This window comes from Bos grunniens, chromosome 13, assembly GCF_055505025.1.
Source record: "Bos grunniens cultivar Pamir isolate PY7600 chromosome 13, Bosgru_T2T1.0, whole genome shotgun sequence".
Taxonomy (NCBI): domain Eukaryota; kingdom Metazoa; phylum Chordata; class Mammalia; order Artiodactyla; family Bovidae; genus Bos; species Bos grunniens.
The window spans coordinates 26,125,048-26,151,732 of NC_141177.1; the positions used below are offsets into that span (position 1 = coordinate 26,125,048).

General features: G+C 54.1%; 2 protein-coding genes across 9 annotated transcripts; one reads left to right on the forward strand and one right to left on the reverse strand.

Moving 5' to 3' along the window:
* The first annotated feature begins 393 nt into the window (after nt 1-393).
* On the forward strand, nt 394-11,189 carry NELFCD (negative elongation factor complex member C/D). 4 transcript variants are annotated; one of them, XM_086332745.1, is made up of 15 exons: nt 394-506; nt 3,635-3,747; nt 3,971-4,080; nt 5,450-5,559; nt 5,941-6,048; nt 6,543-6,695; nt 6,904-7,034; nt 7,662-7,827; nt 8,113-8,247; nt 8,654-8,793; nt 9,443-9,557; nt 9,881-9,976; nt 10,050-10,190; nt 10,430-10,574; nt 10,663-11,189. In XM_086332745.1, the coding sequence occupies exons 1-15, from the start codon at nt 420-422 to the stop codon at nt 10,695-10,697; spliced, it is 1,785 nt and encodes a 594-aa protein (XP_086188871.1). In that variant the 5' UTR covers nt 394-419; the 3' UTR covers nt 10,698-11,189. The 4 variants fall into 4 exon arrangements, with proteins under 4 accessions (XP_086188871.1, XP_086188872.1, XP_086188874.1 ...); XM_086332746.1 differs by having other exon boundaries at nt 10,445-10,574; XM_086332748.1 differs by lacking the exon at nt 3,971-4,080.
* A 1-nt stretch (nt 11,190) lies between these two features.
* On the reverse strand, nt 11,191-20,699 carry CTSZ (cathepsin Z). 5 transcript variants are annotated; one of them, XM_086332750.1, is made up of 6 exons: nt 20,483-20,699; nt 19,863-20,026; nt 15,598-15,777; nt 13,719-13,869; nt 12,960-13,122; nt 11,191-11,745 (listed from the first exon to the last, which is right to left on the reverse strand). In XM_086332750.1, the coding sequence occupies exons 1-6, from the start codon at nt 20,626-20,628 to the stop codon at nt 11,635-11,637; spliced, it is 915 nt and encodes a 304-aa protein (XP_086188876.1). In that variant the 5' UTR covers nt 20,629-20,699; the 3' UTR covers nt 11,191-11,634. The 5 variants fall into 5 exon arrangements, with proteins under 5 accessions (XP_086188876.1, XP_086188877.1, XP_086188878.1 ...); XM_086332751.1 differs by having other exon boundaries at nt 11,191-12,734; XM_086332752.1 differs by lacking the exon at nt 15,598-15,777.
* Between the last annotated feature and the right edge of the window lie 5,986 nt (nt 20,700-26,685).

Consider the following 26,685-nt stretch of genomic DNA (forward strand, 5'->3'; position numbering starts at 1 on the left):
TATAAGTGATATCATAAACCATTGTTGCCCTTCTCTTGAGCCCAGGAGTCACGTGAAGAAAGTGATGCTCAGAGGACCAAAAGTCCTGGTGAGAAAGACATGGGACCAGAAACCAGGCCCTGTGTGAGTCTAGTTTGAAACTTCTACCTATCTAGAGCCAACATCCCTGGGGCCCAGCCAGGTTGCTTTGGGGGATCAACTCCAGCGGTTCCCTCTGCAACGCATAGGTCGCCCTCTGCACCCCGCCCCTTCGCTCCGACCACGCCCCTCCACCTGGCCCCGCCTCTCCGCCGGGATCCTGAGCTTCCCGCCTGGGGACGAGGCGCGCGTCCGCAGGGGGCGGGGCCTCGGGGCCGCGCGTGCGCTCGCCGGTTCACCGTGCGCATGCTCAGTGTTCTCGCGCGCGCTCGCGAGAGAGGATGGCGGGGGCCGCGCCGGGCGCCATCATGGACGAGGACTACTTCGGGAACGCGGCCGAGTGGGGCGACGAGGCGGAAGGCGGCCAGGTGAGGGGGGGCACCGGGCACCCCCGACGAGGAATGTTGGTCCCCGACGCTGGCTGGCCGCCCCTGCCCCCGCCGCGTGATCCAAGCACAGCCCGCCCCGCCCCCTCCCGCCGCGCGCTTCGCCCCTGCCTCGAGCCCGCCCCTCTTGTTGCCGCCACGGGGACCCACCGCGCCGCCTCTGGGGGCGGGGGCGTGGGGCGATGACCTGGTCCCCGCAGGGACAGGCACGGGCGCCGCCCCCCAGTCGTCACCCGAGCTGACCCTCCGACCACCGTGGGGCGGCCTCGGAGGCGGGTCCGGGGAATTCTTAGCCCCCTGGGCGGGGCGAACACAAGCTCCAAAGAGAAGGATGGGGCTCAGACAGTTTAAAAAGTAGTCATACTTTAAAAAAAAAAAAAAATCCAACTCAGCATCAGGAGTGGGGAAAAGTGCAACTTTGGACTTTCTCACACGTGCTTTACTGTTTGTAAACCACACTCTTGGCGTTCTGGCTGATTCAGTCAGTCCTTGGCCTAAGTAATGACAAAAGGATTGTCCATCCTTGACCTTCAAAAGTTTGCTGTGGATGGTGAGGGGGCGGTCACAAGCTTCTCTTCTGAAGTCAGGGCTGCAGGTCCCAAACTGGGCGCTCTCGCTCGGCCAGGGGACCCCAACCTGATTCTGATCCGAAGACCCTGCCGAAGTGATGTTTGAATCCCAGCTTCTCAGGCTTCTCCCTTGGGGACTGGAAAGCAGTTGGTTTAGAGGGCAGGAGGCGAGGAACCTGCCTTTTGTTTATCTGTTTATTTAACATTTATTGGAGTATAGTTGCCTCCATGGTGGGTCAGCGGTAAAGAATCTGCCTTCAGTGCAGGAGATGCAGATTGGATCCCTGGGTCTAGAAGATCCCCTGGAGGGGTATGGCTGCCCAGTCCAGTATTCTTGCTTGGGTAATCCCATGGACAGAGGAGCCTGGGGACTACAGTCCATGGGGTCACAAAGAGTCAGACACAACTGAAGTGACTTTTAATGCAGGGGGTCTAGTTTTTTTAGTGTTGTGTTAGTTTCTAGGGTGGAACCTACCTTTTGAACAGGAGTCAAGGTTAGATGTGTGTGGGACAATCGAAGTTATGTTTTAAAGGAAAAAAGCCTGCAGCGGCATGTTCTCCCTTGAAAGAGGCAGGTGGGGCACAGGAAGACATCGAAGCCAGGGTGCAGGGGTGCAAAGGTGGGCACTGTTTTCCAGGACCTGAAAGGAGGCCTGTGTGCTTAGATGTCTGGTGGAAGCAGTGGGTTCTAAAGGGCCTTTGAGAGCTGCTGAAAAGCATGACTTGTTCAAGAGTTGGAGCAGGGAGTGACACTCCAAGATTTGAGTGTTGGCTCATTCCATGGTGTTGGAGGCTTAGAGTGGAAGGATAGAGTCAGATTTAGCTAACCTAAAATCTGGGCTGGTCAGATGATTTCATGCATTTTCTCATTCCACGGACAAAATACTGAGTTGGGTATTACTCTGCTCATTTTGTAAATGAAGAAAGTGAGACAGGAGGACCTGGTCCTGCCCATAGTCAGAAAAGTAATACATGAAGGAAGGGGATCTCACCTACATCTTTTGTCTCCATTACCACTCTAGCAGATGCTGGACCACCAAGGTGATCCAGAAGAGAGACACGTAGGGTATCAGTCAGTTCAGTGGTGGGTGGTTCAAGCATTTGTTCAAAATGCCCTAGTATTTGTCACATTAAGGCTTCCAATCATAGTGATACACCTGGGGCATGTCTGAGGGCTGTCTAGTCAGTGCCCTCATTTTATAAACTGAGGGCTCATGCTGTTTTGAATAGCAGAGCCAAGCCTAGACCCCACAGACAGGGGCTGACGGCGGGGTCTGGGGTGAGAAGGGACATGCACTGGTTTGGGTCTCAAACTTTTACTCAGATGCCCACTTTACCACTAACTAGGCTGGTAGCCCCAGCCAACTCCCCACCCCCAACCCGTGACACTTAATCTGTGAGACAGAGGAGACTGACCAGACATTTGTAAAGGCTTCTCTGAGAACACATTGGGCTCTGTAACACGTTCCTGCCAAACCCTAAAACACAGTTCTCCCTTGAAAGAGGCAGGTGGGGCATAAGAAGACATAGAAGCCAGGGTGCAGGGGTGCAAAGGTGGGCTCAGTTTTCCAGGACCTGAAAGGAGGCCTGTGTGCTTAGTTGTCTGGTGGAAGCCTCCCCAAAGTGAGGGGACGCTTACTTTGGGGAACTTGAAGCACGATCCTGATCTGGCCCCACTAGGCTCCCACGATGGAGGGTGGACTAGATGTTCATTTCACGTTCAGTCTAACCATGACTGTGGAGGAGGGAGAGAAAGCCAGCCAGTTTAATGATCCCTGGCCCATCTCTTACCGCAATGTGTAAGGGTCAGTTGCACTGAGGTTGGTCTCTCCTACTAGTTTGTAAACTACAATAATTTTCCTAGTGACAAGTACAGTGCTCAGTACAGAGTGAATGTTCAAAGAGCATCTGCTTGTTGGTATAACAGTGTTAAAGCTGGACAGACCTTGGGGTCATTGAGTCCATCGCCTCCACATCCTCATCCTGCTTTGCCCTTAGATTCAGTGAATGGCCTAAAATAACTTCTGTGCAGAATGGGGACTAGAGTCCAAACAGCAGATGGATGTTGTATCTTCCAGAACCGCTTCATCAGTCTTTGCTGGGAAGCTTTCCGTGGCACATAAGAGAGAGTAATAGTGGAGACAGTAATCGTAGCTGAAATATGCTGAATTCTTACTGAATGTCAGGTACTAGGCATGGCTTTTCCAGAAATCAGCTCGTGGGATCTCACAGCAGCCCAGTGGGCAAGGGCACTGCTCTTACCTTTGTTCAGGAAAAGAGAAACAGGTACTGGATAAGGTGTCCTCATGAGATGCAGTAACTTCTGTGACCCCCGTACACGTTACGCAAGCGTGGAGTCATGCTGCAGGCCCACTTGGTTATGATTCTCAATTCCGTTCTCTTGGTCACTTGTTACTTGAAAGTTAAATGAAATGATAAATGTGGAATGCTTGACGTGGATAGCGTTACATGGGCTTAAGGTGAAATTTCAGGGTGTCTGTGGTAATGAAAAAGTAAACTGGCTCTTTCTGCCAACCACAGGAGGATGACTATGGAGAGGGAGAAGATGACGCCGAGGTCCAGCAGGAGTGCTTACATAAGTTTTCTACCCGGGATTACATAATGGAGCCCTCCATCTTTAACACTCTGAAGAGGTACATGAGAAAGTCTGGCTGCGTTGGGAGGAGAAAGCTGCATAAGAGACCCAGAGATGACATGTAAAGTCAGAGGGACATGATGCATGAGTGGAGGGCTTCCAGGGGCCCCCACTTTAAAAGCATGAACAACCCATCTTCCTCCTCCCTCCTCGCTGTTGCTGTCTGTCCGCATGCCCTCTGCGTCCATTCGAGTGCCACAGCTTGTCTGTCACTTTTCTAGGTATTTTCAGGCAGGAGGATCTCCAGAAAACGTTATCCAGCTCTTGTCAGAGAACTACACGGCTGTGGCACAGACCGTCAACCTGCTGGCCGAGTGGCTCATCCAGACAGGTGCTTTGTGGGGGGCCTAGGGCCTGCCTGTTCCCCACCCCCATCTTTCCAATTGGATCAGTTTTTTTTTAACTTTATTTTATATTGGAGTATAGTTGATTAACAATGTTCTCTTGTTTTCAGGTGTACAGCAGATTTACTTATACCTATACATGTATCTTTTCTTTTTCAAATTTTTTCCCATTTAGGTTGTTACATAATATTGAGCAGAGTTCCCTGTGCTGTACAGTAGGTCCTTGTTGGTTATCCATTTTAAATATAACAGTGTGTACATGTTGATCCCAAACTCCCTAACTGTCCCTTCTCCCGCCCTTCCCATTCTCTCAAGTCTGTGAGTCTGCTTTGTAAATAAGTTCATTTGTATCATTTATTTTTTGATTCCTCATATAAGCTATATCATATGATACTTGTCTTTCTCTGACTTAGTTCACTCAGTAGACAAGTCTCTAGGCCCATCCATGTTGCTGCAAATATGGATCATTATAATGCTGATAAATGGGAAAGCTTTTGTTTGTTTTTCTGGTTTTAAGACTTCTGTAAGTAAGAGGGACTTCCCTGGTGGTCCAGTGGCTAAGATTCCACGCTCCCAGTGCAGAGGACCTGGGTTCAATCCTTGGTCCAGGAACTAGATCCCACATGCCTCAACAAAAGATGTCATGTGCTACAACTAAGATTCGGTGCAACAAATAAATAAATAAATAAAGACTTCTCTAAGTAAGAATTGAACTTCTTACCCATTTTCATTTGCTTGATTGAATAATTGAGGTTTACAGAGAGCTTGCGAATGTAATTCTCATTGAGCTGTTTCCTGCCATGTTGGAGAATTAGAGGGTGTATGTTCAGTGTACCATTTTTAAGAAGTCTGTTACAGCGAGCAGTGGATGATGGGTAATTGAGGACCAGGTATGATTATGGCTTTTAGCTAATACGATCAAAGTAGGGCCTTACTGGAAATCGGCTCCTTTGAGTAGGGATGATATTGTGGGGTAAGTGCTGCCCAGAAGCAAGTCGATTTGCTGCTGTCATGGTTCTGGCCTCTTGGCCGGCATCTGTTCTGTGGTGGGGGCTGTTCTTCTGTCATCCTCCCTATTTTGGCAATCTGTCCTTGTTCCCTGCAACCTCAGAAGACGTCACCGTGCTTTACACGTAAACGAGCACCTGTGTCTGTTTCGCCCTGGTCTCCTTTTGGGGTCTTGCCAATATGTTAAATACATGTAATATTAATTTTAATAAGAAACTCCAAATCCTAAATGGTTAGAAGCAGTTTTGTAATATATGATTTGCACATGGACTTTTGATCTACTTTCTCTGAAGTAACATGAACTGAGAAGTAGCCATTCTCTATCTCGTTGCTTTCATTCTCTTCCAGGTGTTGAGCCAGTGCAGGTTCAGGAGACTGTGGAAAATCACCTGAAGAGTTTACTGATCAAACATTTCGACCCCCGCAAAGCAGACTCTATCTTTACTGAAGAAGGAGAGGTGAGGAACGTCCCCCCTCTACCCCGGCTCCTGGCGCACGTTGCTGGCTCCACATGCCCACCGGCACCTGGCATTGCCAGTCATGAGAGAGCTGGGGGCTGCAGTCAGGCTGGGAGGCCCAGCTTCTGAATCGCCTGCTAAATGCCCCTGCTTGGGGCGCGAGAGGCTGGAGCGTCTAAAGTTGGGGTGGAGGTGGGAGGGCATCCCCTGGCTCTACCACTCAGCCCCATATGACCTCACCAGCCCTGGGCCTGCTTCCTCCTGCACAGGATACCACAGCTGAAGCCAGGAGCCCAGGGACTCCTCTGTGATTGTTGGCACAATGTAATCTTCACTTAAGCTAGAGCCAGGCCTCTTACCTTGCTGTTTGTTTGTTATCAGACCCCTGCTTGGCTTGAACAAATGATTGCACACACCACCTGGAGAGACCTTTTTTACAAGCTGGCTGAAGCCCACCCAGACTGTTTGATGCTTAACTTCACTGTTAAGGTAGGAAGGATCCTGGAGTCAGAGAAAAGATAAAGGTACTTATGAATGAGGGTTACTTTGAGTTGGTTGGTTGGTGGTCTGTTCCCTCTGAAAAGGTCCTATGTGCTTTTTTGGTAAAGATCTTCATCGTTTCACTTTAGTAAGTCTTGTTAAATGTTGAGAAAGAAAAGCACAGAATGTGTATATTTTGGGGTCGACATGGACTGTGTTTTAGGGTTTGGCAGGAATGTGTTACAGAGCCCAATGTGTTCTGAGAGGAGCCTTTACGAATGTCGGGTCAGTCTCCTCTGTCTCACAGATTAAGTGTCACGGGTTGGGGGTGGAGAGTTGGCTGGGGCTACCAGCCTAGTTAGTGGTGGAGTGGGCACCCGAGTAAAAGTTGGAAATGCAAAACCAGTGCACGTCCCTTCTCACCCCAGAGCCCGCCATCATCCACCTTCCTGTGGACCTGTGACCATGGCTCATGTGTTTGGCTTCTTATTTCCGTGTTGTAGCTTATTTCTGACGCAGGATACCAAGGGGAGATCACCAGTGTGTCCACAGCCTGCCAGCAGCTGGAGGTGTTTTCTAGAGTGCTCCGTACTTCTCTAGCTACCATTTTGGATGGAGGAGAAGAAAACCTTGAAAAAAATCTCCCCGAGTTTGCAGTAAGTTCTTTACTTTATGTGGCTCAGATTAGAAGTAGGCCATTTGGGGTCATGTGTTTTCAAAAGCAAAATGCTCTTTACTCTGGAGAATGTCTGGGTCAGAGGTCACCTCCCCAGAAGGTGCTGAACTGTTGGCATCTGACTCCCATCTGCCTTTGCTGTTGCTGTGGTCACAAAGCCCAAACACGCTCTTCTCTCCATTCTGCAGAAGATGGTGTGCCACGGGGAGCACACGTACCTGTTCGCACAGGCCCTGATGTCTGTGCTGGCTCAGGAGGAGCAGGGGGGCTCGGCTGTGCGCAGGATTGCACAAGAGGTTCAGCGCTTCGCCCAGGAGAGGTGAGAGGTGGTGTCTCTGCTCTCTCACCCCACACCATTGCCCTGTTTCCACAACTGAAAACCCTAGGTCCTCCTGTTTTGATATAACTTCCTCTTACCCGTAGAGCTGGGAAAGAGCTTGCGTTCTAAAGTTTTGCTTTGATGAATATTTTGTAAAGGATTTACTTACAGTTTAATTCACTGTATTTATGAATTTATTTATTCCCAATATATTGGGACTCATCAGTAGCAGATGACAGTAGTCTTGAAACAGTTCTTCAGTGGTCCGCTTGTTAGGTTGTGGTCCATCTTTTACAGAACAGAATGATTAGCTTTATTAGCTAATAAAAGTTTATTTTTACTAATTAGCTTTATTTTCTACTCATGGAGTCTTAAGATACTGAAAAGTGCATGGTTCCTTTTAGGAAGCCCGTAAGCTGCACTGGATCCTTTTTTCCCAGTTAGCTCCAAATGTTTTCATGGGTCAGTAGGTAAAAAAATACCAGTGGACGAGAGAAATATGAAAAAACAAAGAGATTCCAACAATTCAAAGCATAAATGTGAAAGGCGGGAGGGAGAGAAGGTAGGAGAGGGCCGGGCAGGGAGCCACCTTATCGATGACGGGATATGTGATATTGTTTCATCAAGAGGCCACGACGCCAGTCAAATCACACTGGCACTGGGCACAGCTGCCTCCTACCCCCGGGCGTGCCAGGCCCTTGGGGCCATGCTGTCCAAGGGAGCCCTGAACCCGGCCGACATCACAGTCCTGTTCAAGATGTTTACGAGCATGGACCCGCCCCCTGTTGAACTCGTGAGTGGCCTTTCATTTTAACCATAAGGTGGGACACCCTCAATGCCAACTGGAAGTATATTCTTTTGGAACGTTGGTGCTCCTCTTAGTTCTTTCAAGTTAGGGAGTGCACGTGCCTGTTGAGATGTTCCTGTCCTTTGCCTGGTGCTTATCACGTCCTCAGTCCTCAAGCCCCCTGGAGCACTCTCAGCGAAGGACCTGAGCTGGCACTCCTGCGTGGGCGTGTGTGGACTCACCCCCATCTCGTTCCTGCTTTCGTTTTCACTGAGTTGTGTTTCTTTTCAGATCCGGGTACCCGCCTTCCTGGACCTGTTCATGCAGTCACTCTTTAAACCCGGGGCCAGGATCAACCAGGACCACAAGCACAAGTATATCCACATTTTGGCATATGCAGCGAGCGTGGTGGAGACCTGGAAGAAGGTAGTGTCTATGCTGAGAGCGCACGGGCTTTAGGGAGACATGAACCACCTCTGTTTGGTGTTATGTGTGAATTTTGGCTGTAGAGTCACAGGCCCAACTACTGTCTGAAATGTCTTTTCTGGTGTTTCTGCATAAAATAGCCAACGTGCTCAGTGTCTTAAGGAAATGTGCATCGCATCTATGATCCTAATTCAAACTGTAATCTGAAGTGTGACTAAAGAAATGAAACTGATTCCCTAGGACACTGACAGACACAGGTCCCCCTGGTCTGCAGTGTGTGTTCGCTGTGTGACAGGGACACTTGACTTCAGAAACAGGGGTTTGCAGAGGGAAGGGTGGAGGCTGGGTTACCCCGACTTCAAGGACACGGATGCCATCAGGATTCACCAGCTTGCTGTGTTTTCAGAACAAGCGTGTCAGCATCAATAAAGACGAGCTGAAGTCCACGTCAAAAGCTGTTGAGACTGTTCACAACCTGTGTTGCAACGAGAACAAGGGGGCGTCGGAGCTCGTGGCTGAGCTGAGCACCCTTTATCAGTGCATCCGGTGAGCAGATGAAGGTTCTAGATGTAATTATCTGGGGAGGAGCTGGTTTGAATTTTCATATTAACAGCTCAAAATATATCACAAAAGATTCAGAGGTACTTATTCATTTAATTTGTTTTCTCTTCTGTAAATATATAGAGAGAATTTTGTTTTAGCAGTATGAGTAATTTTCAGATATTTACCTGCCAGAAATCTGTTCACAAATTAGACTAAGAAGAAGGAAGACCAACCAGAATTAAAAAATTGCTTTGAAGAAGAGGGTCTATTCAAAGTAAAAGTTAGACCAACAGAATTTTGCCTGGATAGATGTGTGTTATGCCAGTTGTGTGAGCACTCACTAGGAAAGCTTACGCACAGCTGTCCTCTTAGGCATGTGAATTTTTGTCTGTTAATTTGTACTAGAGACTAAGAGCTTGCTTCAGCCCAGTCCACCAAGCTCTCAGAGTGCTGCGTTAATGGCTTTCTTCTTCTAAACCAGCGACGTTGGTCTAAAGTCAGTAGAGCGTGGGTTTCGGGTTCTGGTGCCCCACTCTCATCAGCCTGTTTGCACTTATGGCGTCTCCCTCGCAGAGCATGTCGAAGAGTGAAGTGATAGGCTAGACTGAGGTGTTTGGTTTCGGTGTTTGCATTCTGCCTTGTTTCCCCGTAGGTTTCCAGTGGTGGCCATGGGGGTGCTGAAGTGGGTGGACTGGACTGTGTCGGAGCCGAGGTACTTCCAGCTGCAGACTGACCACACGCCAGTGCACCTGGCGCTGCTGGATGAGGTAGGGGCTGCGAGGCGCTCGAAGAGCTCTGCGTCCTCCCCTCCCACGTGTCTTCCCTGCCTTCAGAGGACAGTCTTTTCAAAGCTAGTTATTTCTACTCCAAATGAGGAGTTTCCGTTTAAGGAATTAGTTTCGTTGACTCTGTAGACTTCTCAGTTTCTATCAAGTGTTCCTGAGAGGATGAGGAACGGGACAGAAGTTGACTGGCCCCAGGAACCACTGTTTTCCGCCACGAGTTGTGTTTGGTGGCGCTTCCCTGAGGCCTATGGGGAGCCCGGAGCCGCAGCCATGTGGCTCAGGGTGGCTCCCTCTGGCCTCTCTAGATCAGCACTTGCCATCAGCTCCTGCATCCCCAGGTCTTGCAGCTGCTGGTGAAGCTCTTCGAGACAGAGCACTCGCAGCTGGACGTGATGGAGCAGGTGAGTGGTGGCCTAGGGTGAGCTGGGCAGTGGGGAGATGGCCCTTCTCAAACTTGTCACCCCACACCCGCAGCTTGAGTTGAAGAAGACCCTCCTGGACAGGATGGTGCACCTGCTGAGCCGGGGCTACGTGCTTCCCGTGGTCAGTTACATCCGCAAGTGTCTGGAGAAGCTGGACACTGACATTTCCCTCATTCGCCACTTTGTGACCGAGGTCAGTGCCCTGGCAGTGCCCTTTGGGCTTGATGTTGTCACCTTGCACCCAGCAATAGTCACGGTGATGACAGTGATGTGGATACTGGTCTGTCAGGCACCTCCTATCTGCAGGAGCTGTTAGACCTTTATGAGCCCTGCCCGTCTTCATGTTGGAGTTGGGATGGCCTCCAGGAAGAAGGGGTGGGCGTGGGGACGGGTGGGGTCCCTCCACGCTGCTGCCCTCTGACCAGCTCACAGGCTGTGCTCCCACAGGTGCTGGATGTCATCGCGCCCCCCTACACCTCTGACTTCGTGCAGCTTTTCCTCCCCATCCTGGAAAACGATAGCATTGCTGGCACCATTAAAACCGAAGGTGAACATGACCCCGTGACGGAGTTCATAGGTAAGGCTGGCGTGAGCATCTCTGGGCTGCAGTTTTCATGTCGTCATTTCCCTCTTGTTTCTAACCCAGGTCCCTTCTGTTCTTACAGCTCACTGCAAGTCTAACTTCATCCTGGTGAACTGACTCAGAGCATCCCCAGAGTAGAGCCGGCCCCTCCGGGAGACCCCTGTGGAATAACCCTTTGCAGAAGCCGTTGTTGAAGAGGCCCCGTCAGCGTCTGGGAAATGGGCTCTGATGGGAGGAGGTGAAGGATTTCTGTGTAAAGGAAAATGTTAGCAGTGTAAGGGGAAAACTTGGGAGTGGGCCCTCTCCTTGTAAGTCCAGGACTGCCCCCTGGATCCCGTCTACAGTAGTCACTTCTCCTGGTAGTGGACTGGGCTCCCAAGACCCCTTAGGATGTAGCCAGCCGTCAGCCCTGGTAGAATTCAGAGACTGAGACACTCAGATGAACTGTTTTCAAAGTTGACTTTTGTTTTTGCACACGATTTGATTGGTTAGTTCATATTATTGTGATTACTTTTATTTTCCCAGAACATATAAAAGCTTTTCTGTGGTGGGAAGGCGTGGATCCCGATATCATGTTGTTCTTATGTGTAAATAAAGCATTCAGATTCAGTTCTGGTGTGAAGTGTGCATTTTATTCATCACTTGGGCAACTCGAAATTACCATCTCCCCCCTGTGCGCCCCATTGGTTTCAAGGTGACAAAGGAACTGGTGGTGAGTGCGAGCTGTTTTTCCTCCCAGACCACAGCTGCCAAGTCATCTGCTACGGAGGTCACATCGTTCACTGCCCCTCGGATCCCGCTTCTCCCGGCTGCTCTCGCGGCAGGAAGCCATCCAGTGCAGGCGCGGAGCCGGCGGCTCCCCGGCTCGCCCCCATGTCAGCCTGTGTGGCATTTCCACCGTGCCTGTCCTCGGTGCTCAGGGCCATCACTGGCTGTCACGTGAACGTCAACCCCCAGTTCCTTCAAACCACGGCAGCGCCACCCCGGTGCCTGTGACAATGGGATCCCCTCTGGTTCCGGCTCTCGAGATCCTTTCTGTAAGAGCTGCTCTGCCTTAAACAATGGGGTCCCCAAACGTGCAGCTCTCCTCGATGGCCAGGTTGTAACGGGCGCCCTCCCCACCTTTGTAGGTGCTGGTCACGATCCGCATCCAGCCGTGCTCGCCCTGTGAGGAGTGGGACTGTGCGTGAGGACTGGGGACCCCCGCACACCTTGCATCTCCTACCTCCCCTATCTGCTCTCAGAGCACACAGACTCTCTCCTCCCTGTTCAATTCACCTCGTGCTCAGGGCACCTGCAGTGTCCAAGCCACCCGCTCAGCTGCCTCTCCCCTTTCCTAGGACCCCGTTCAGATAGCGCTTTCGTGAAATATTTAAACTTGGTTAATCCTTAACACAGTGGGTACATGGGTCTGTATACCAAGAGCTAATTAATGTAGCTAAAATATTGACTCTTGTGAACCAGATGTCTGGACTACCTATTAACACCCCCATTTATAGTCATTGAATAAAAAATACTGACGTTTCATCACTTTGACATAAATCATCTTCCCTGGATTTCATCATAATGAATTAGTGTCTGAAGCTGTAATCGTTAATACGAGGTTTCAGAAATCAAAATTCTGGTAGTTGCTGTAACTCCCCTGGGTTTTTAACCCAAATCAAATAGTGTTTTGAACTTCCCTGGTGGTAGAGCGGATCCCCTGCCAATGAAGAGGATGCAGGTTCGATCCCTGGTCTGGGAAGATTGCACACGCTGAAAAGCAACTAGGCCTGTGTGCCACGACTACTGAGTCAGCTCTAGAGCCTGGGAGCTACAACTACGGAGCCCACGCGCCACTACTCTGAAGCCCAAGTGCCTAGAACCCGGTTCCAAAAGAAAAGTCACTGCAGTGAAGAGCACCCCCTGCTCACTGCAACTAGAGAAACCCCGTGCAGCAACAGAGACCCAGCACAGCCAAAATTAATTTTTTTTTTAAAGTATTTTTGAGGAAACCCCGGTTGTTACTTAGGAGACCAGAAAATATGACAAGAGAAAGAATGAGATGGTTGTAAAGGAATAAAGCAAGCTAAATGGAAACTTTTAAAGTAGGGCTCCTCAGCCAGGGTCTTCCCCACCGCCATGAGATGTCTGGGGATGTTGTGGTTGTCACAGCTGGGAAATAGGGAGAAGGAGCATCTGGCATCAAATGGGTAGGGGCAAAGAGGCTGCTGAACACATTGAGATGCCCAAGACAAGCCTCCTGCCCCCACCACGCAGGACAGAATCCCCCCAGCCCCACATCTGGAGCCTGAAGCCCCACTGCTCAGGGCTGCAGTTCTCAGCTACAAACCCCCCCAGACCATCCATGTGAGAGCTGTCCCAGTAGATGTGTCTTACCCATGGTTCTCCCCACGAGTTCCGGACAATCCAGTACTCCATGCCATCGCTGACACCCCACCCGGCCACGGAGACGATGTGGTTTATGAAGGCCTGGTCGTTGTATTCGGAGTAGATGCCACCAGTGTAGTTAGACATCTTTTCGGTTGCCATTATGCCACAGCTGAGAGCAAGCAGGGAGAGAACGCACACTTTCAGCGGCCACTGTTCACCACGGTTAGGAACAAATCACATAACTCACACCTGATGGTTCTGTCCAAACTTCTGCTGTTACTCACCTGGCGTCCCCGCTATGGTTGCTGTACTGGCAGCCCCGCAGCATGGGCTGCGCCCTGGGACCTTCCCACACACGTGTGCCTCCTTCCCAATAATCCTACCAGGGGCACATAGACTGTTGAGCTTTACTTTTGATTAGCTGCTAAGTTGTGTCAGGCTCTTTTGTGACCCCGTGGACTGTAGGCTGCCAGGCTCCTCTGTCCATGGGATTTTCCAGGCAAGAACACTGGAATGGGTTGCCATTTCCTTCTCCAGGGGATCCTCCCAGCCCAAGGATCAAACCCGTGTCTCCTACATTGGCAGGCAGGCTCGTTACCATTGAGCCACTGGGAAAGCCCTGAGCTTAATTTTGAGAAAACTCATGTGGCAGCTGTTTCTAGCCTTGCGGGTCAAGTTGGCCAGAAGAAAAGGGGTGATAATGACCTGGGTCCCCTCGACCTGAAGCCTGCGTGCCCACCTAGGGCAGGGGTCTCAGCTTCATACCTGATGGGGCCGTTGGTGTAGATTTCTGCCATCATCTTCTCCCTCCCCGAAAGGGAGCCGTAGTCACCGACCTTCCAGAGGGTGTAGTTCTTGATGACATGGCACTCTTTGAATTCAGTGCACGTCCCACACTGGTTAAACTTGTCACACTCTGGGGACCGCACGGAGAGGCAGCGTGAGACCTTCTCCTCGTTAAGACGCGAACAAAGCAGCGCACCCAGACCCCAGTCTTCACTTTTCTAGCTGAGTGCGCCATCCACTAGCTAATAACAGAAATCACCTTGCGCTCAGGTGTTTAATTACCCTCTTCCTTCAGCTACAGGAGTCACGGTAACCATTCCTTCCCCAGCTCTCAGCAAAAAGACAACACTAATTAGCACAAAGTAGGCGCTCAAAAGCTCGACTTTTCCTGAAAGCCAGAAGAAAGGCCTTTGCATAATACTCTATAGCTGAGAATAGAGAGTAATTAAATTCTTAATTTTTAATAATTTTTAGTAATTTCCTTTGATTTCCAAGGGGAGCAGCCTTTTAATAAGATTATATTGTTGGCTAGTGAATAGGTCAACACATCTGGGGGGAAAGTAAGCATTTTGAATTAGGGTTCAAAACAAAGTGCAGCTGTTAGATCTGGAAGACTCCATACTGTCTCGTGTGTTCTCACCTGGTCCATCCTGCCTTGAGCCTGCACCCCCACTCTTTACTGCTTTCATGTTACCTATTTCTGCCATAATTTTCATATCTGTCCAGATTCCTCCCCCCAGGACAGTAAACTCTTTGAGGATTAAGCTGTTGGTTTAATTCACCCCTTGGACACCAAATGCCCAGGACACCCTGAAACATGGTGGATCTGTGGCCACATTTGCTAACACAAAGACCAGACCACTTACTGCAAACAACCAGGGGCCGGTGAATTCCATCTGGCCCTATTGTTCTAGGTGGGCTCGAGGGCCTGGCTGAGGACGGACATGACCAGTTCTGGACAGAGCGGGGCCCCAAGACCACCTGGGTCCCCAATTCTGAGCCCTCAGGGGCCCCCCTTCTCCTTTTCACCCTGGGCACCTCTCTCTGATCCTCTGACCCCTGTGGCATCTACCACTTCAACAAGACTCACTCAACCAGTCTGGGGGGATGCTTTCTGGCTGGGAGTATGGCCAGGAGGCAAGGCGGAGGCACCCGTGGGCGTGGGATGGCGCCTTCAGAAGGCTCAGGAGCAGGAGCACACGTTTTATAGATGGGGTTGGGGGCAGCAGAAAAGTCATCCTCCCCTTTCCTGTCTCAGAAGGCCTTTTGAGTTGGCCCCAGCTCTGTGCTCTGGTTACGAGGGAGCCCAGACAGGAGACTTAAAACTACCCACTGTGGGTCTGGGGTTTGGACTATTTCTCTCCTTTGGTTTTGAAGGGGAGCAGGTTGAAAGGAACGTGCCAGCTCCAGGGGCTGGAGGCACAAGCAGGCCAGCTTGTGCCCACTGGTCCATACAGTGCCCTCAGCCCAGGGTCGTGACTCTCAGGCCAGGCCCTCCTGCTGCCTGCCGGCTCTCCCCACCCGGCTCCTGGAAAACACTCTTCCCTGGACCCAAGTTCCCCTTACAAAGGCCATGACACCACTAAAATGCCAGATGCAAACACCAGGGCCCGGCCTGGCCACAGTGCGCGCAGGATGGAGAACCCTGCCCCAAGTCCTTTCTCAACAAGGACGCCAGGCCCCCATTTCCTGATCCCCAGCCCCACCCAGGGGGCTCTGTCCCATCCTCCCCCGGGGCCGGCCACAGGACCTGAGAAGTGTGTGGGCCTGGGCTCCGGACCACACCTGCCCTGGGAAGAGGGAGGCGTGCGTGTGCCCGTATGCGTGTGTCTGGGGGCAGGGGGCGAGCAGTGCCTACCTTGGTCCTTGGCCTGGTAGTTGTTGCAGGTCTCGTCGGGGATGCCGTGCCGGTGGGCATACTCCCACACCGGTAGGTCATTGCCCCCCTCACAAGAGCCCGCGTCGCCGCAGTCGATCACGTGCTGCACCGACAGCAGTGTGGACGGCCACGCCCCCTTCCTCTTGATGTTGATCCGGTCTGCAGGGGCAGCAGCCACATGGGTCGGCACCCGCCTCCTTTCATGCTGTTCTGGGGGGGGGCCCTGCATCCCGCTCCGCAGGGCGCTCCCCTCCTCCCGTGGGGCCTCTGCTCTCTCCTCATGCCCCTCTCAGCACTGATGCTGGCCCCTACTGCCAACTACCAGGACAGCTCCAGGGGAGTCCTGCCTGAAGGCTGCTAGTGACCAGCCGCCTCTAGGGCACTGGAGAGTCCAGACCAGGGGCCGGTGGGGTGACCCTTCTCATTCCCCACGCGCCTAGGCCCACACACCCCACAGGCAGCTGAGGGTGGCCACGCCCCTTTCCCTGCACATGCAGGGTCCTGGGGACCCTACAGCCAGTCCTACCCTGGCCGGCCACCTCACTTGCCACCTCCTGAGGTGATGATCCCACAACCATCCATGCTGGCCCACATCTTGAGATCCCACCTCCAAGTAGGAACTCACCAAGCCTGTTCTTTCCCTGATTACAGTGAGCAAGCAGCCAGGTCCTCCACCCCCCAGCAGCCCCCTCCAGGTGCTTCCTTCCTTCCCTCCCACAGTCCCATGCCCCCCTACATCCCTGGGGTCACCTCCCAGGCTCTGGGCCCACAGGGCTCTACATCCGCCCCTGTGACCTGCCCTCGGCCTTTTGGAATCCACAGCCAGTCACCAGCAGTGCCCCAGCTCTTTCCCCAGTGCCGGGACCACGCTCCCCCAGGGCCCTACTGCAGACACACCTCTACAGAGCCTCTCGTGGCCAACCCCTCCCCCCGACAGGTCTCCCCAAGCCCCTTCTCAGCAGCCTCCCATAGCCGTCTGCTCTCAACCCTCACGATCCCTCCCCAGCCTTGCTGACCCTCCAGCTGACATCATTTCGCCCATTAGCCCTACCCCTTAGCCCCGTTGTTACTGGACCATCTCCTTCCCGCAGTGCTGGCATAGCGTAGCTCCTAAGCTGCCTGGCACATCGTTGGTGCTCAGTAAATAAATGCATTTAGTCGTGTCCGACTCTGCGACCCCGTGGACTGTAGCCTGCCAGGCTCCTCTGTCTACAGGATTCTCCAGGCAAGAATACTGGAGTGGGTTGCCATTTCCTACTCCAGGGGATCTTCCTGACCCAGGGATCGAACCTACGTCCCTTGTGCCTGCTGCACTGGCAGGGGGGTTCTTTACCACTGCATCACCTGGGAAGCCTGCTCAGTAAATACCAGCTACCTAAATGAACTCACCGAGGTTTTACTGATTGCAGCCTCACCCTGGAAGCCCCCTTGCCATGAACGTGGAGGTTCTCCATCCTGGCTGCACGCTGGGCAAGGCCTGGAGGTGGGATGAGGGCCTCCTTCACCCCCACTGCTGTTTCCCAACCAGTTTGCACCTGACCCACCCCCGGAGGGTTACACCTGGCACTTCCCCTTTCCGCCCCTCACCTGCCCCGCTCATCCACGGCCAGCTCGTCACCTAATGTGCGCCAGGCCCTGTTTAGTGAGCAAAACAAAGCTCCCACCCTGTGAGCTCCATGTGGTCGGGGAGATGGGCCACGGCAGCAGTAGATGCAGTGCTGCCAGGAAAAGAGGGGAGGGGGGGGGTACCTACGGACAGTGGGGGGCACCCATGGGAGGGGGCAAGGGCCGGGCCTGAGGGCACCCTCCCGTTCTTCAGCTCTTGACATCCAAGCTGGGTCCCAACACCAAATAAGGAGTCAGCTAACATAGGGTCTGCAGGCAAGTCAGGGTTTTGGCTAATCTGCCTGAAGTCTTAAAACAGTTTCAAGCAGGACAGAAAGGGGCCCAGGACAGCCTGGGTCAGAGCTATTTGAGGCCTGAGGCGGGGCGGCAGGGGAGCAGCAGGTGGACCGGTCAGGCAGCTCCAACAGCAAGGCCAGGGCCCAGTTCCAGCAGAATCCTCGATATACCTTGAAGGGAGAGCCCAGCCCTATGGCCTGATTGTCTGAAGGTGAAAAACAGGTGGCCGATGTGCTTCTGGGCTTCAGCCAGAGTGAGGGAAGGAAGGTGTTCTCCTGGAGCGATCAGGAGGTCGGGGAAGAACTGGTTTGGGGGTGAGGGTGGTGGTGGAAAGGAGGAGCAAGTGAGGTTTGAGGTGTCAGGCGTCCAAGCGAGACGGAGAGCATCAGGTGGAAGTGAAGGCCAAGTCCAGCTGTAGGGTCCTGGGAACCCAACGTTCAGAAGTTAAGTTGGGAGGATGAGGAGCCCATAAGAGGGTCTGAAGGGGCCAGAGAGGCAGAGATCAGGGGCCCACCGTGACTGAAAGCCAGGAAAGCATTGGGGTGGGGGGGTCACAGATCAAGCACAATCATGCAGGGCGAGGCCGGGCGGTGACCACCTGGCCTGACCATGGCAGCCCCATGCTGGAGACCTTGGCAAGGAGCTGGAGGTGCGGCTGGAGGTGTTTGAGGAGGTAAGAGAGGAAGTGGGGGCTGCAGGCACCTCTGAGAGCCCAGAAATGGGGTGGCAGCTGGAGGAGGAGTGGGGTTCAGCGATGGGCAGGGGTGGGCATTGGCAGGGGTGGCCTTGGCCAGGGGCTCAGATGCTAGACACCCAGGGATGGGAGGGCAGGAGAACTATGACCAGCTGTGGTAGGCAGCAGCTGGGCCGGCACCCTGGAAGTCCCCTTTCGGGGGCTTCTGTTTTCTCAGCGAAAGAGGAAGAGGATGTCTGCTGCTAGGGAGGACATTCGAAGGGTCGGGAGGGGGAAGCCATTGTTTGTCTGCCCAGGAGGATCCACTCCAGTCAGTGGAGGGTTGACTTCCGAACAGGGAAAGGTCAATGGACCAGACAGACCTTCCAGGCACTGTGTTCCTTTACAGATGCAAACCTTGGCTTGTGACTCCCTCCTGAGATCCCTCAGGCTTCTGCCAGGCCCCTCCCCCGGCCGCAGGGCCCCTGGTGACCTTTTCAGCTTCCCCTACCGCACCCTAAGGCCCCCCCAAAGGCCCTCTCAGTTCCTCTAGGCCAGTGAGCGCCATTCTTGCCAGGCCTTTGCCATGAGCTTTGAGCTCAAGGCCGCCCACACCCTGCCTGCTTGCCCAGCCCAGACGTCTCCCAGTGGCTCCTTGGTTAAGCCTCTGGCTCCACATTCTCCAGGGGCCCTGTCCATCTCCATTCCAGTCAGCAGGGGCCTCCCCAGCTAAAAATGGGGCTCAGCCTACCAGCCCCTTCCCTCCTCCTTCCTGAAGGGTCAGAAGTACCACCCAGCCCCCAGGAGAGATGGGGCAGGGCCACCGCGGAGACCTACCAGGTGCTCCTGCTACAGTGGTGGACCCTGGGGTCCAGATCCCACCCCCTCCACCCCACTCCTCACCCTCAAGGCAGCCCAGCTTCTGGGCTCAGGTCCCGGCTGTCACTCACACTCACACAAAGGCCTAGTCTCCTGACCACTCAGCCAGGAGCCTTGGTTTCCTCATCTACAAAGTGGGAGCAATCACAGGGCAGTCAGGAACTTCAATGATACGCGGAATGTTGGCCAGCGGCAGCACCCACACTGTGGTCGGTCTGCTTAGCACAGTGCCTCAGGGGAGGAGTTTCATAGATTTCAGTGTGGAACCCCTGGGTTGCCAGAAGACCCAGGCTGGGGTGAAGTCTGCAACCCACCCTCCCAGGCAGGCCCAGCAGCCTGCTCAAGTGATGTGAACCTCTGATGTCCCCTTCCTCCAGGCCTCAAGCCTTCCGGCCCTCACTGTGGCCAGGTGGCTAAGGTCCAGACGAGAAGAAAGCTGGCCTTTCTCAATAGCCCCAGCCCAGAACAAGCATTCATTTCAAATATTAACTACCCTGAAAAGCAGCTTCACGTTCACAGGCCCAACTCCAGCAGGGGGTTGGGCGAGTCTGTGGTTTGGGCCCCAGTGGCTCAGGTCACAAGCTTTGAGACAAATAAGGGTCCTGGAGCCGTTTGTCACTGGGCTTCAGTTCTGTGACCGCTGGGCACGCACAAGGCCCCAGATCGGCTCCCCAAGGCCTGACACAGACACCCCCCTCCCCATCCCAGGTTGAATCCCCGCGACCCTGGGCTGCAGCCACTCATGCTGACAGGAAGGCAGCTGGACGGGCCTCGCTGGCCCTTGACCTACCCGCCATGGCACTGGTGCTGCCATGCGCCCAGCAGGAGCCACAGTACTGGGGGATGTGCTGGTTTCTGGTGACACTGGCGTAGTTGACCCCATTCACATTGCGCCAGTCCCAGCTCTTGGGGAGATCCGACGGGGACAGGTACTCATGAGGCCGGGGGTACGTCCTAGGAACAGACACCATCAACAGAATCAGCACTGGGCACCTCTCCCCTTTCCCAGGGTTGGGGTGGGGGGGCCCAAACATCTTCCCCAGTGGGAGGGTGAGAGGGAATGGGGGCGACCCATCTCTCCCCGGGAGATCCCCGCCCTCTCAGACTCAGCTGGCAGGGCACCCCCCCACCCCCACCCCCAATGCAGGAACCAGACTGCTCCGGCCAGCAACGCCCCAAATGCAAGTCGGCGAGGTTGGCTTGCTTCCAGCACGGGTGAGGCCCGTCCAACCCCACACAAGTGAAAGCGGGCGCTTCCAAAGCCTAGGGGCTGGCCCTGACCCGCAGAGGTCAAGGGAAGCAGGGCGCCCTGGTTGCTGGCACCCCAAGGAGGCGGCAGGGTTCCCCAGGCAGCAGAGCGCGCACAGCCCCGGGAGATGGGCAGACCCCCCCAACCCCAGCCGCCCCGACCTGCGCCCCAGTTGGGTGAGCCGGTCTCCCCGCAGAGGCCGGTAGCAGCCGCGGCCCGGGCGGAAGTGGAGGCCGGCCCGCGCCGCGCCCGCCAGCAGCACGAGCAGCAGCAGCAGCGGAGGCACCAGCGGCCCGGACGACGCCATGGCTCCCTCGCCGGTGCGATCAGACCCCGACTTGAATTCTAACTCAGATCTCGCGCCGGTCACCCCTCCGCAGGCTTCCTCCCCGGCCCGCAGGCCCTTAAGGTGTCTGCGCCCGGCGGGACACTCCCCCGGGGCGGGGCGCGCTGCTGCCCCCGGTGACCCGGCCCCGCCCCGCCCGGCTGCCCGGCCCGTCCGGACTCGGGTCACGCGCCAGGCCTCGGCGGACCCCGCCCCGACCCCGCCACTTGCCTCTTGCCTCTGATCTGTCAGACCTCATTCATTCTTAGGGCCCCCCACCCCCAGCCTTGGCGTCTTGGGACCCTTTGGTCCGGAGAGATGCCCCGGATCCCCGCATCCCGCCTGGGTCCAGCCTCCAGGGATGATGGGCAGGGGTCTCTCTGAAGAACTGCACCCTATTCTAGCTTCCTGATGGAGGAGGGCATGGCAACCCACTCCAGTATTCTTCCCTGGAGAATCCCATTGACAAAGGAGCTTGGCAGGCTACAGTCCCAGGGGTTGCAAAAGAGTCAGATATGACCGAGCACCTGAGCACCCTAGCTTTCCCTGAGGCCGAGACTCTTTCTGGAGAGACGTTGCCCCAACATAGAGAAGGAAGACTGAATCCTTCTAGAAAAGGCCCCTCAAGGAAAATCTCACTTGGAGCCTGAATCTTCTTTCTCCCTGCCAACTTCCAAAGCTGCCTGGGGAGGTTTCTGCTAACAAAGCATTTCGTTTTCAAACAACCGAAAGCAGAAGTGCGACCCCAGGGGCCTGGGTTTCATAACTCAAGAGTTCCCTCCTCCTCCGGCTCCTCGTGACTGGTGGTCACCTGAGCTGGCCGCAGAATGGCCTCCCTGGTCTTGGGAGAAAAGGGTTCAGGCTTTTTGTCCTAGGGTCCAGTGTTGGTATAGGGTGCTCTGATGTGGGGACCCTGCTCTTACCACATGGACACCTCCCCCTGGTCCCTGTCTTTTGCTCTGCTGGCACCAAGCCTGCACACAGAAATCACAGTAGCTGCCTTTCGGACCTCCAGCCATTTCTGTGGCTGCCCTTGGCAGCCCTGAGGTGCCCATGGAATCCCAGTAGGGCTTGGTCCCAGTTCCCAAGAGGCTGTCTCTGAGGTGACATGTAGACACGGCCTCTATCGATACACTGAGGTGTCCTTTATCTTCTTGGAAAGCTGGTTCCTTGGTGCTTGCCCCAGCCTGTGTCCTGGGCCTGGTCCCAAAGCCTTTCCCTTTCCCCAGGTGCAGCAGGTGTGGGAAGGGAGTTTCCAGCCGGGGTTTCCCCATCTCTCACCTCTCTCCTCCAGAGCCAAGGTGAACCAGCCAATGGGTCCTCCATCCATAGGAGGAAACAAGCCAGCAGGGTTGTCCCTGGGTGACCCCGGTGACGTCCACCATCCAGGTAGGGTCTTCCTAAGAGGTGGGTTTTGGGTCTCCTTTAAAGAAAAATATGAGCTTCTCAGGTAGTGCAGTGTTAAAGAATCTGCCTGACAATGCGGAAGACCTGGGTTTGATCCCTGACCTAGGAAGATCCTGCATGCCATGGGGCAACTAAGCCCATGAGCGGCAACTACTGAGCCTGTGCTCCAGAGCCCGTGCTCCTCAACAAGAGAAGAAGTGAGAAGAAGCTCACGTGCTGGAGAGTAGGCCCCGCTCGCCACAACTGGAGAAAAGCCTGAGCTGACACGAAGACCCAGCACAGTCAAAAATAAATAAATAAACATTAAAAAAAATCATAAAAGCTCATAGTTGCTGAAGAATGACCACAGTGGTCCCCCTATTGTAGGGTGATGAATATTGTGGGGACCACCCGAGTGCCCAGATGGTCAGGGCCCAAGAGCTGCAACGCGGGGCGCAGATGGCCCCTCGGCCCCCCCTCAGGGGGGTGCTATGAGGTCTGGAGTGCATCCCTGATGCTGGGTGGAGATGTGCCAGGTTATAAGCTCTTCCGTTCCTGCAGTGTTGGGGGACCTGGATGCTCGGAAGGTGTCCTGGGCTTCTCGTAGGAGGTGCACGTGCGTTGGTATTATGATGGTCAGGGCCAGTGTCGTGGGCGTGTGACGCCCGACTTCAGCAGGGCCCTGAGCACTTGGTGAGATGCTGGTCTGTCAAGGCCCCCCATTTTCATTTTGAGCTGCACATTCTGGAGCTGGGCCTGCCTGATGACACAACCTCCATAGGCCAGGGTCTGCGGAAGGGGCAGAGTGGGGCAGTGGCCATGCATTGGGCCCTGGAGAAGGCAGGTTAAAGGGAGGGACAGTGACATTCTCAGGCTGACTGGTGGTGGTGTACCAGGGTTTCCCTGCCCTGGAAGCTATGCAGACTCAGAGGATGATGGGAAAATCTAGCAGGTGGAGTGGGGAGGGAGGCCAGATATTTGAAACCACAACTTTCAAGGCAAGAAGAAGCAAGTGAGTTCTCTTGTGACCCGCTCTGCCTCTTCAGCACCTGTGGTGCGTACGCCACGTGGAGTCAAGCCTCTGGGCCGTTTCTTCCACCTGAAGTTGGCTCTGGTCCACAGATATACGTCTGCCTGGCTCCCAGCTCTGCGGACAGCTGGCTGCATCACTTTGGGAGTCCCTCAGGGCTGCGGTCTGTTGAGGGAGGGGCCCTAGCTCTGGCCACTGCTGTGAGCGGAGGGCGTTTGACTCCAGGAGCTCTCTGAAGGTGCACGGATGAAATGCAAAACCTCCTGGGACTGCGGAGAGGAAGGAGCTGCTGGACTGGCTGCCCCGCCCACCTGCTCCTCTCTCCGCAGAGCAGGTACACCTGAGTTGCAGGTTTGGGGACCCTGCGGATATGAAAGCTCTGTCTCTTCCTGACGCTGCCACTGCTCTGCATGTCCGGGAGGGTGTTTTGTGGATAATGACTCGTCTTATCTGCCTGGGACAGAGGCTCAGGGAGCCGGCCTGTAACTGAGTAACTGATTCCTCCCTGCCGCTCAGCCGTGCCCGAAGGCAGATACAAAGTCAGCCTAGACAACTCCTGTCTGGGCAAGTCTTCTCTCCTTTGATCCTTGGCACAAGCCTGTGAGGTGGGAATCCAATGCCGTCACCCATTTTACAGGTGGGGAGACTGAGGCTCCAGCGAGGACGAGAGACTTATACTCAGACTGAGGTTCATGGGTGGCAGGTTTGAATCTGGGATGTTCTTCTTTTTTATTGCCCCATAAAGTTTCCTGGCAAACACGTGATGCAAGGCCATGACACAAAAGCCTATTCATTTCTAAAAATAAGACTGACTTGTCCCCTCGTCCTGATAAAGAAATCTCTCACACTTTACAGCCAGGCTGGGGCCGACCCAGCCTCCCCAGTTGCACAAGGAGAACACAGGTGAGTTTTCATTTACTGTGGACTTGCCTCCGAGCCCTCTCCTCCTTCTTGGCTCATGCCACGCTGCCTGCCCTCCACCGGCAGATGGAAGACACTTCCTATTCTCTCACCTCCCTGGGCTGAGCCAGGTTTTGGATACTGCCTTTATTGTGATGGGTGCTGGCGTGCTGGGAGGCATGTCTGGCTCGTGGGCAACATGGGTCCCTCGGCAGCTGCTCCTCTGTCCACACAGTCACTCGGTTAGATGTTCACGTTGACCCTGTGCTGTGAATGTGGTCCCCAAAAGCCATTGCCACCACACCCTCTGCTGGTCACACAGGCTGGCTTGGGAGGGGACTCGCCTCCTGGGGGTCACATTTGTGAGACTGGCCTGTCAGTCTCACCTTCAGAGCATGCCTCCCACCGTCCACTCGGCAGGTCCCATCAGGCCCACCCAGGAGCCTGCCCAGGAGCCCTTGGAGCGTGGCCTGCCTCGTTCACTGGATCCAGTCTTCTGGGACCCAGAAGGGAAGTTGGCAAGCATGCTGAGAACCTAGGATGCGCCACGTCATTGTCCCAGCCCTGGGGACACAGGAGTGTCAGTCCCCACCTGCCAGGAGTGAACATTCTAGTAAGGGGCCATGTGGAAACAGGAAGAGTGTCCAAGTAGAAAGAGCTGGATCCAGAGACGGGGCCTCTGGGAGTTTGCTCCAGGGTGGTTCTCTTAGCCATCCTGCGAGTTGGGGTTGACTGATGAGGACGCAGCTGATGGAAAGTGCTGGACTTTTCAAGCATGTGCAAGGACCTTGAAAGGCGGACACTCTGGGTAGGTGTGACCAAGTGGCCTCAGAGATGGCTGGAGAAGAAGGAGCTGGGCAAGGTCCCTGGGTGTAAACGCACCTCTCAGCTGCCCTGCTCTGGGATCTAAGGCCAGCTTCCTGCTTCCCAAAGGCCACTGTCCTCAAGTGCAAGGCTCCTCCTCCGCCACCAGGTCCCACCCAGCCCTCCCTTGTCCCTCCCTCCCTGGGTCAGGCCTGTGTCTCCGCCTCCTTTGGCTCCCTCCCTGCTCCCCACCCACCCCAGGGGTTTCCCCATCAATCGGAACAATATATCAGCTGCGGTGAGAGGGGTGGTTTTACCCTGGTGGCTGCTGGTTTCCTGGGGAGCAGTGGTGAGGTCTTTATGCTCTATGAGCTCCCTCTGGGAGGAAGGATGGTAGGATGGAAGGCTGGGGGGTGGTGGTCAGTTAGAGGCTATTGCGGTTGTGGGCAGGAGAGCTGCTGCTGCTGCTGGTGGGTCACTGATTCTGCTGGAGAGATGCTGAGATGGGTGGCAGCGCTGGCAGGACCCAGTTATGGACCAGAGGTGAGGAGGAGGCCTGGCTAAAGGCTGTCTGGCCGACCTGCCTCTCCACACCCGGAATCATCTTTTTAGAACCATCTCTGGTTCTGCCGTGTCATCCTGGAACACGTGTCAACCAGTCAGGTCCCTCTCTGAGCTTCAGTCTCTTCCGCCAAATGAAAGAATCATCCCCTGACTTGTTCAGTCACTAAGTTGTGTCCGACTCTTTGTGACCCCATGGACTGCAGCACACCAGGCTCCTCTGTCCTTCACTATCTCCAGGAACTTGCTCAGATTCACGTCCATTGAGTCGGTGATGCCTTCTGACCATCTCATCCTCTGTCCACACCCCCCTTCCCCTCCTGCCCTCAATCTTTTCCAGCATCCGGGGTTTTTCCAATGAGTTGGCCCTTCGCATCAGGTAGCCAAAGTATTGGAGCTTCAGCATCAGTCCTTCCAACGAATATTCAGGGTTGATTTCCTTTAGGGCTGACTGGTTTGATCTCCTTTCTGTCCAAGGGACTCTGAAGAGTCTTCTCCAGCACCACAACTTGAAAGCATCAACTCTTTGGCACTCAGCCTTCTTTATGGTTCAACTGTGATATCCGTACATGACTACTGGAAAACCACAGCTTTGACTCTACGGACCTTTGACTGGAGGTGGGTGCAGCAAGAGAGGTGGTGGCAGAGCACTTGGTAAAGGGCACGGAAGGGAGGTTTGGCACGTGAGTCTCTCCTCCCTGGAGAGCAGGAACCACATTTCCCACATTTCTGAGGTCCTTCAAGCTCTTCTGAGTTCCTCAAAGAGTATTCAGCCAACATTTGTTGGCTAAACAAATAGATTTCTGAGGCTTGTACAGCAGAGGTTGCTTGGACAAACACTGGGCTTGAGGAAATATATATTTTTGTTTGATTTCATCCGTGTTGTGCTTATCTCTCTTTCTGCCACTGAACATGGCTTGTCAGGAGCTGCACACCTTGGGAGATGGGAGAGATATGAACGAGAAGGTTAATGTTTCCGTACACCTCAGAATCATGATGGCTCACGGGAAGCGTGTGTGTGTTTCCTCCTGCAAATAAGAGGTGCCACAGCCCAGGACGCTGATTCTCAATGTACCTAAGAGATGGCATGTCATCCCCATTTTGGACTTGAGGCTGGAGAGGGATGGGGAGCCATTGGCGTGGGGCACCCAAGGGAGAGAAGGTCTCAAACTCTTCCGTGGAGCTGGGCAGCCTGGCTTAAAGAAAAACAGTAACTAGTTTCTTGGTTACTTTTTCTCTTCTTGCAGTTACTTATTCATTCTCCCAGAACTTTCTTTTACAGTAGGAGAATGCACGAGGAAGAGAGTACAAGCAAGTGGAACTCAGTTCATCTGATGATCTGCCCACATCCGCTGAGT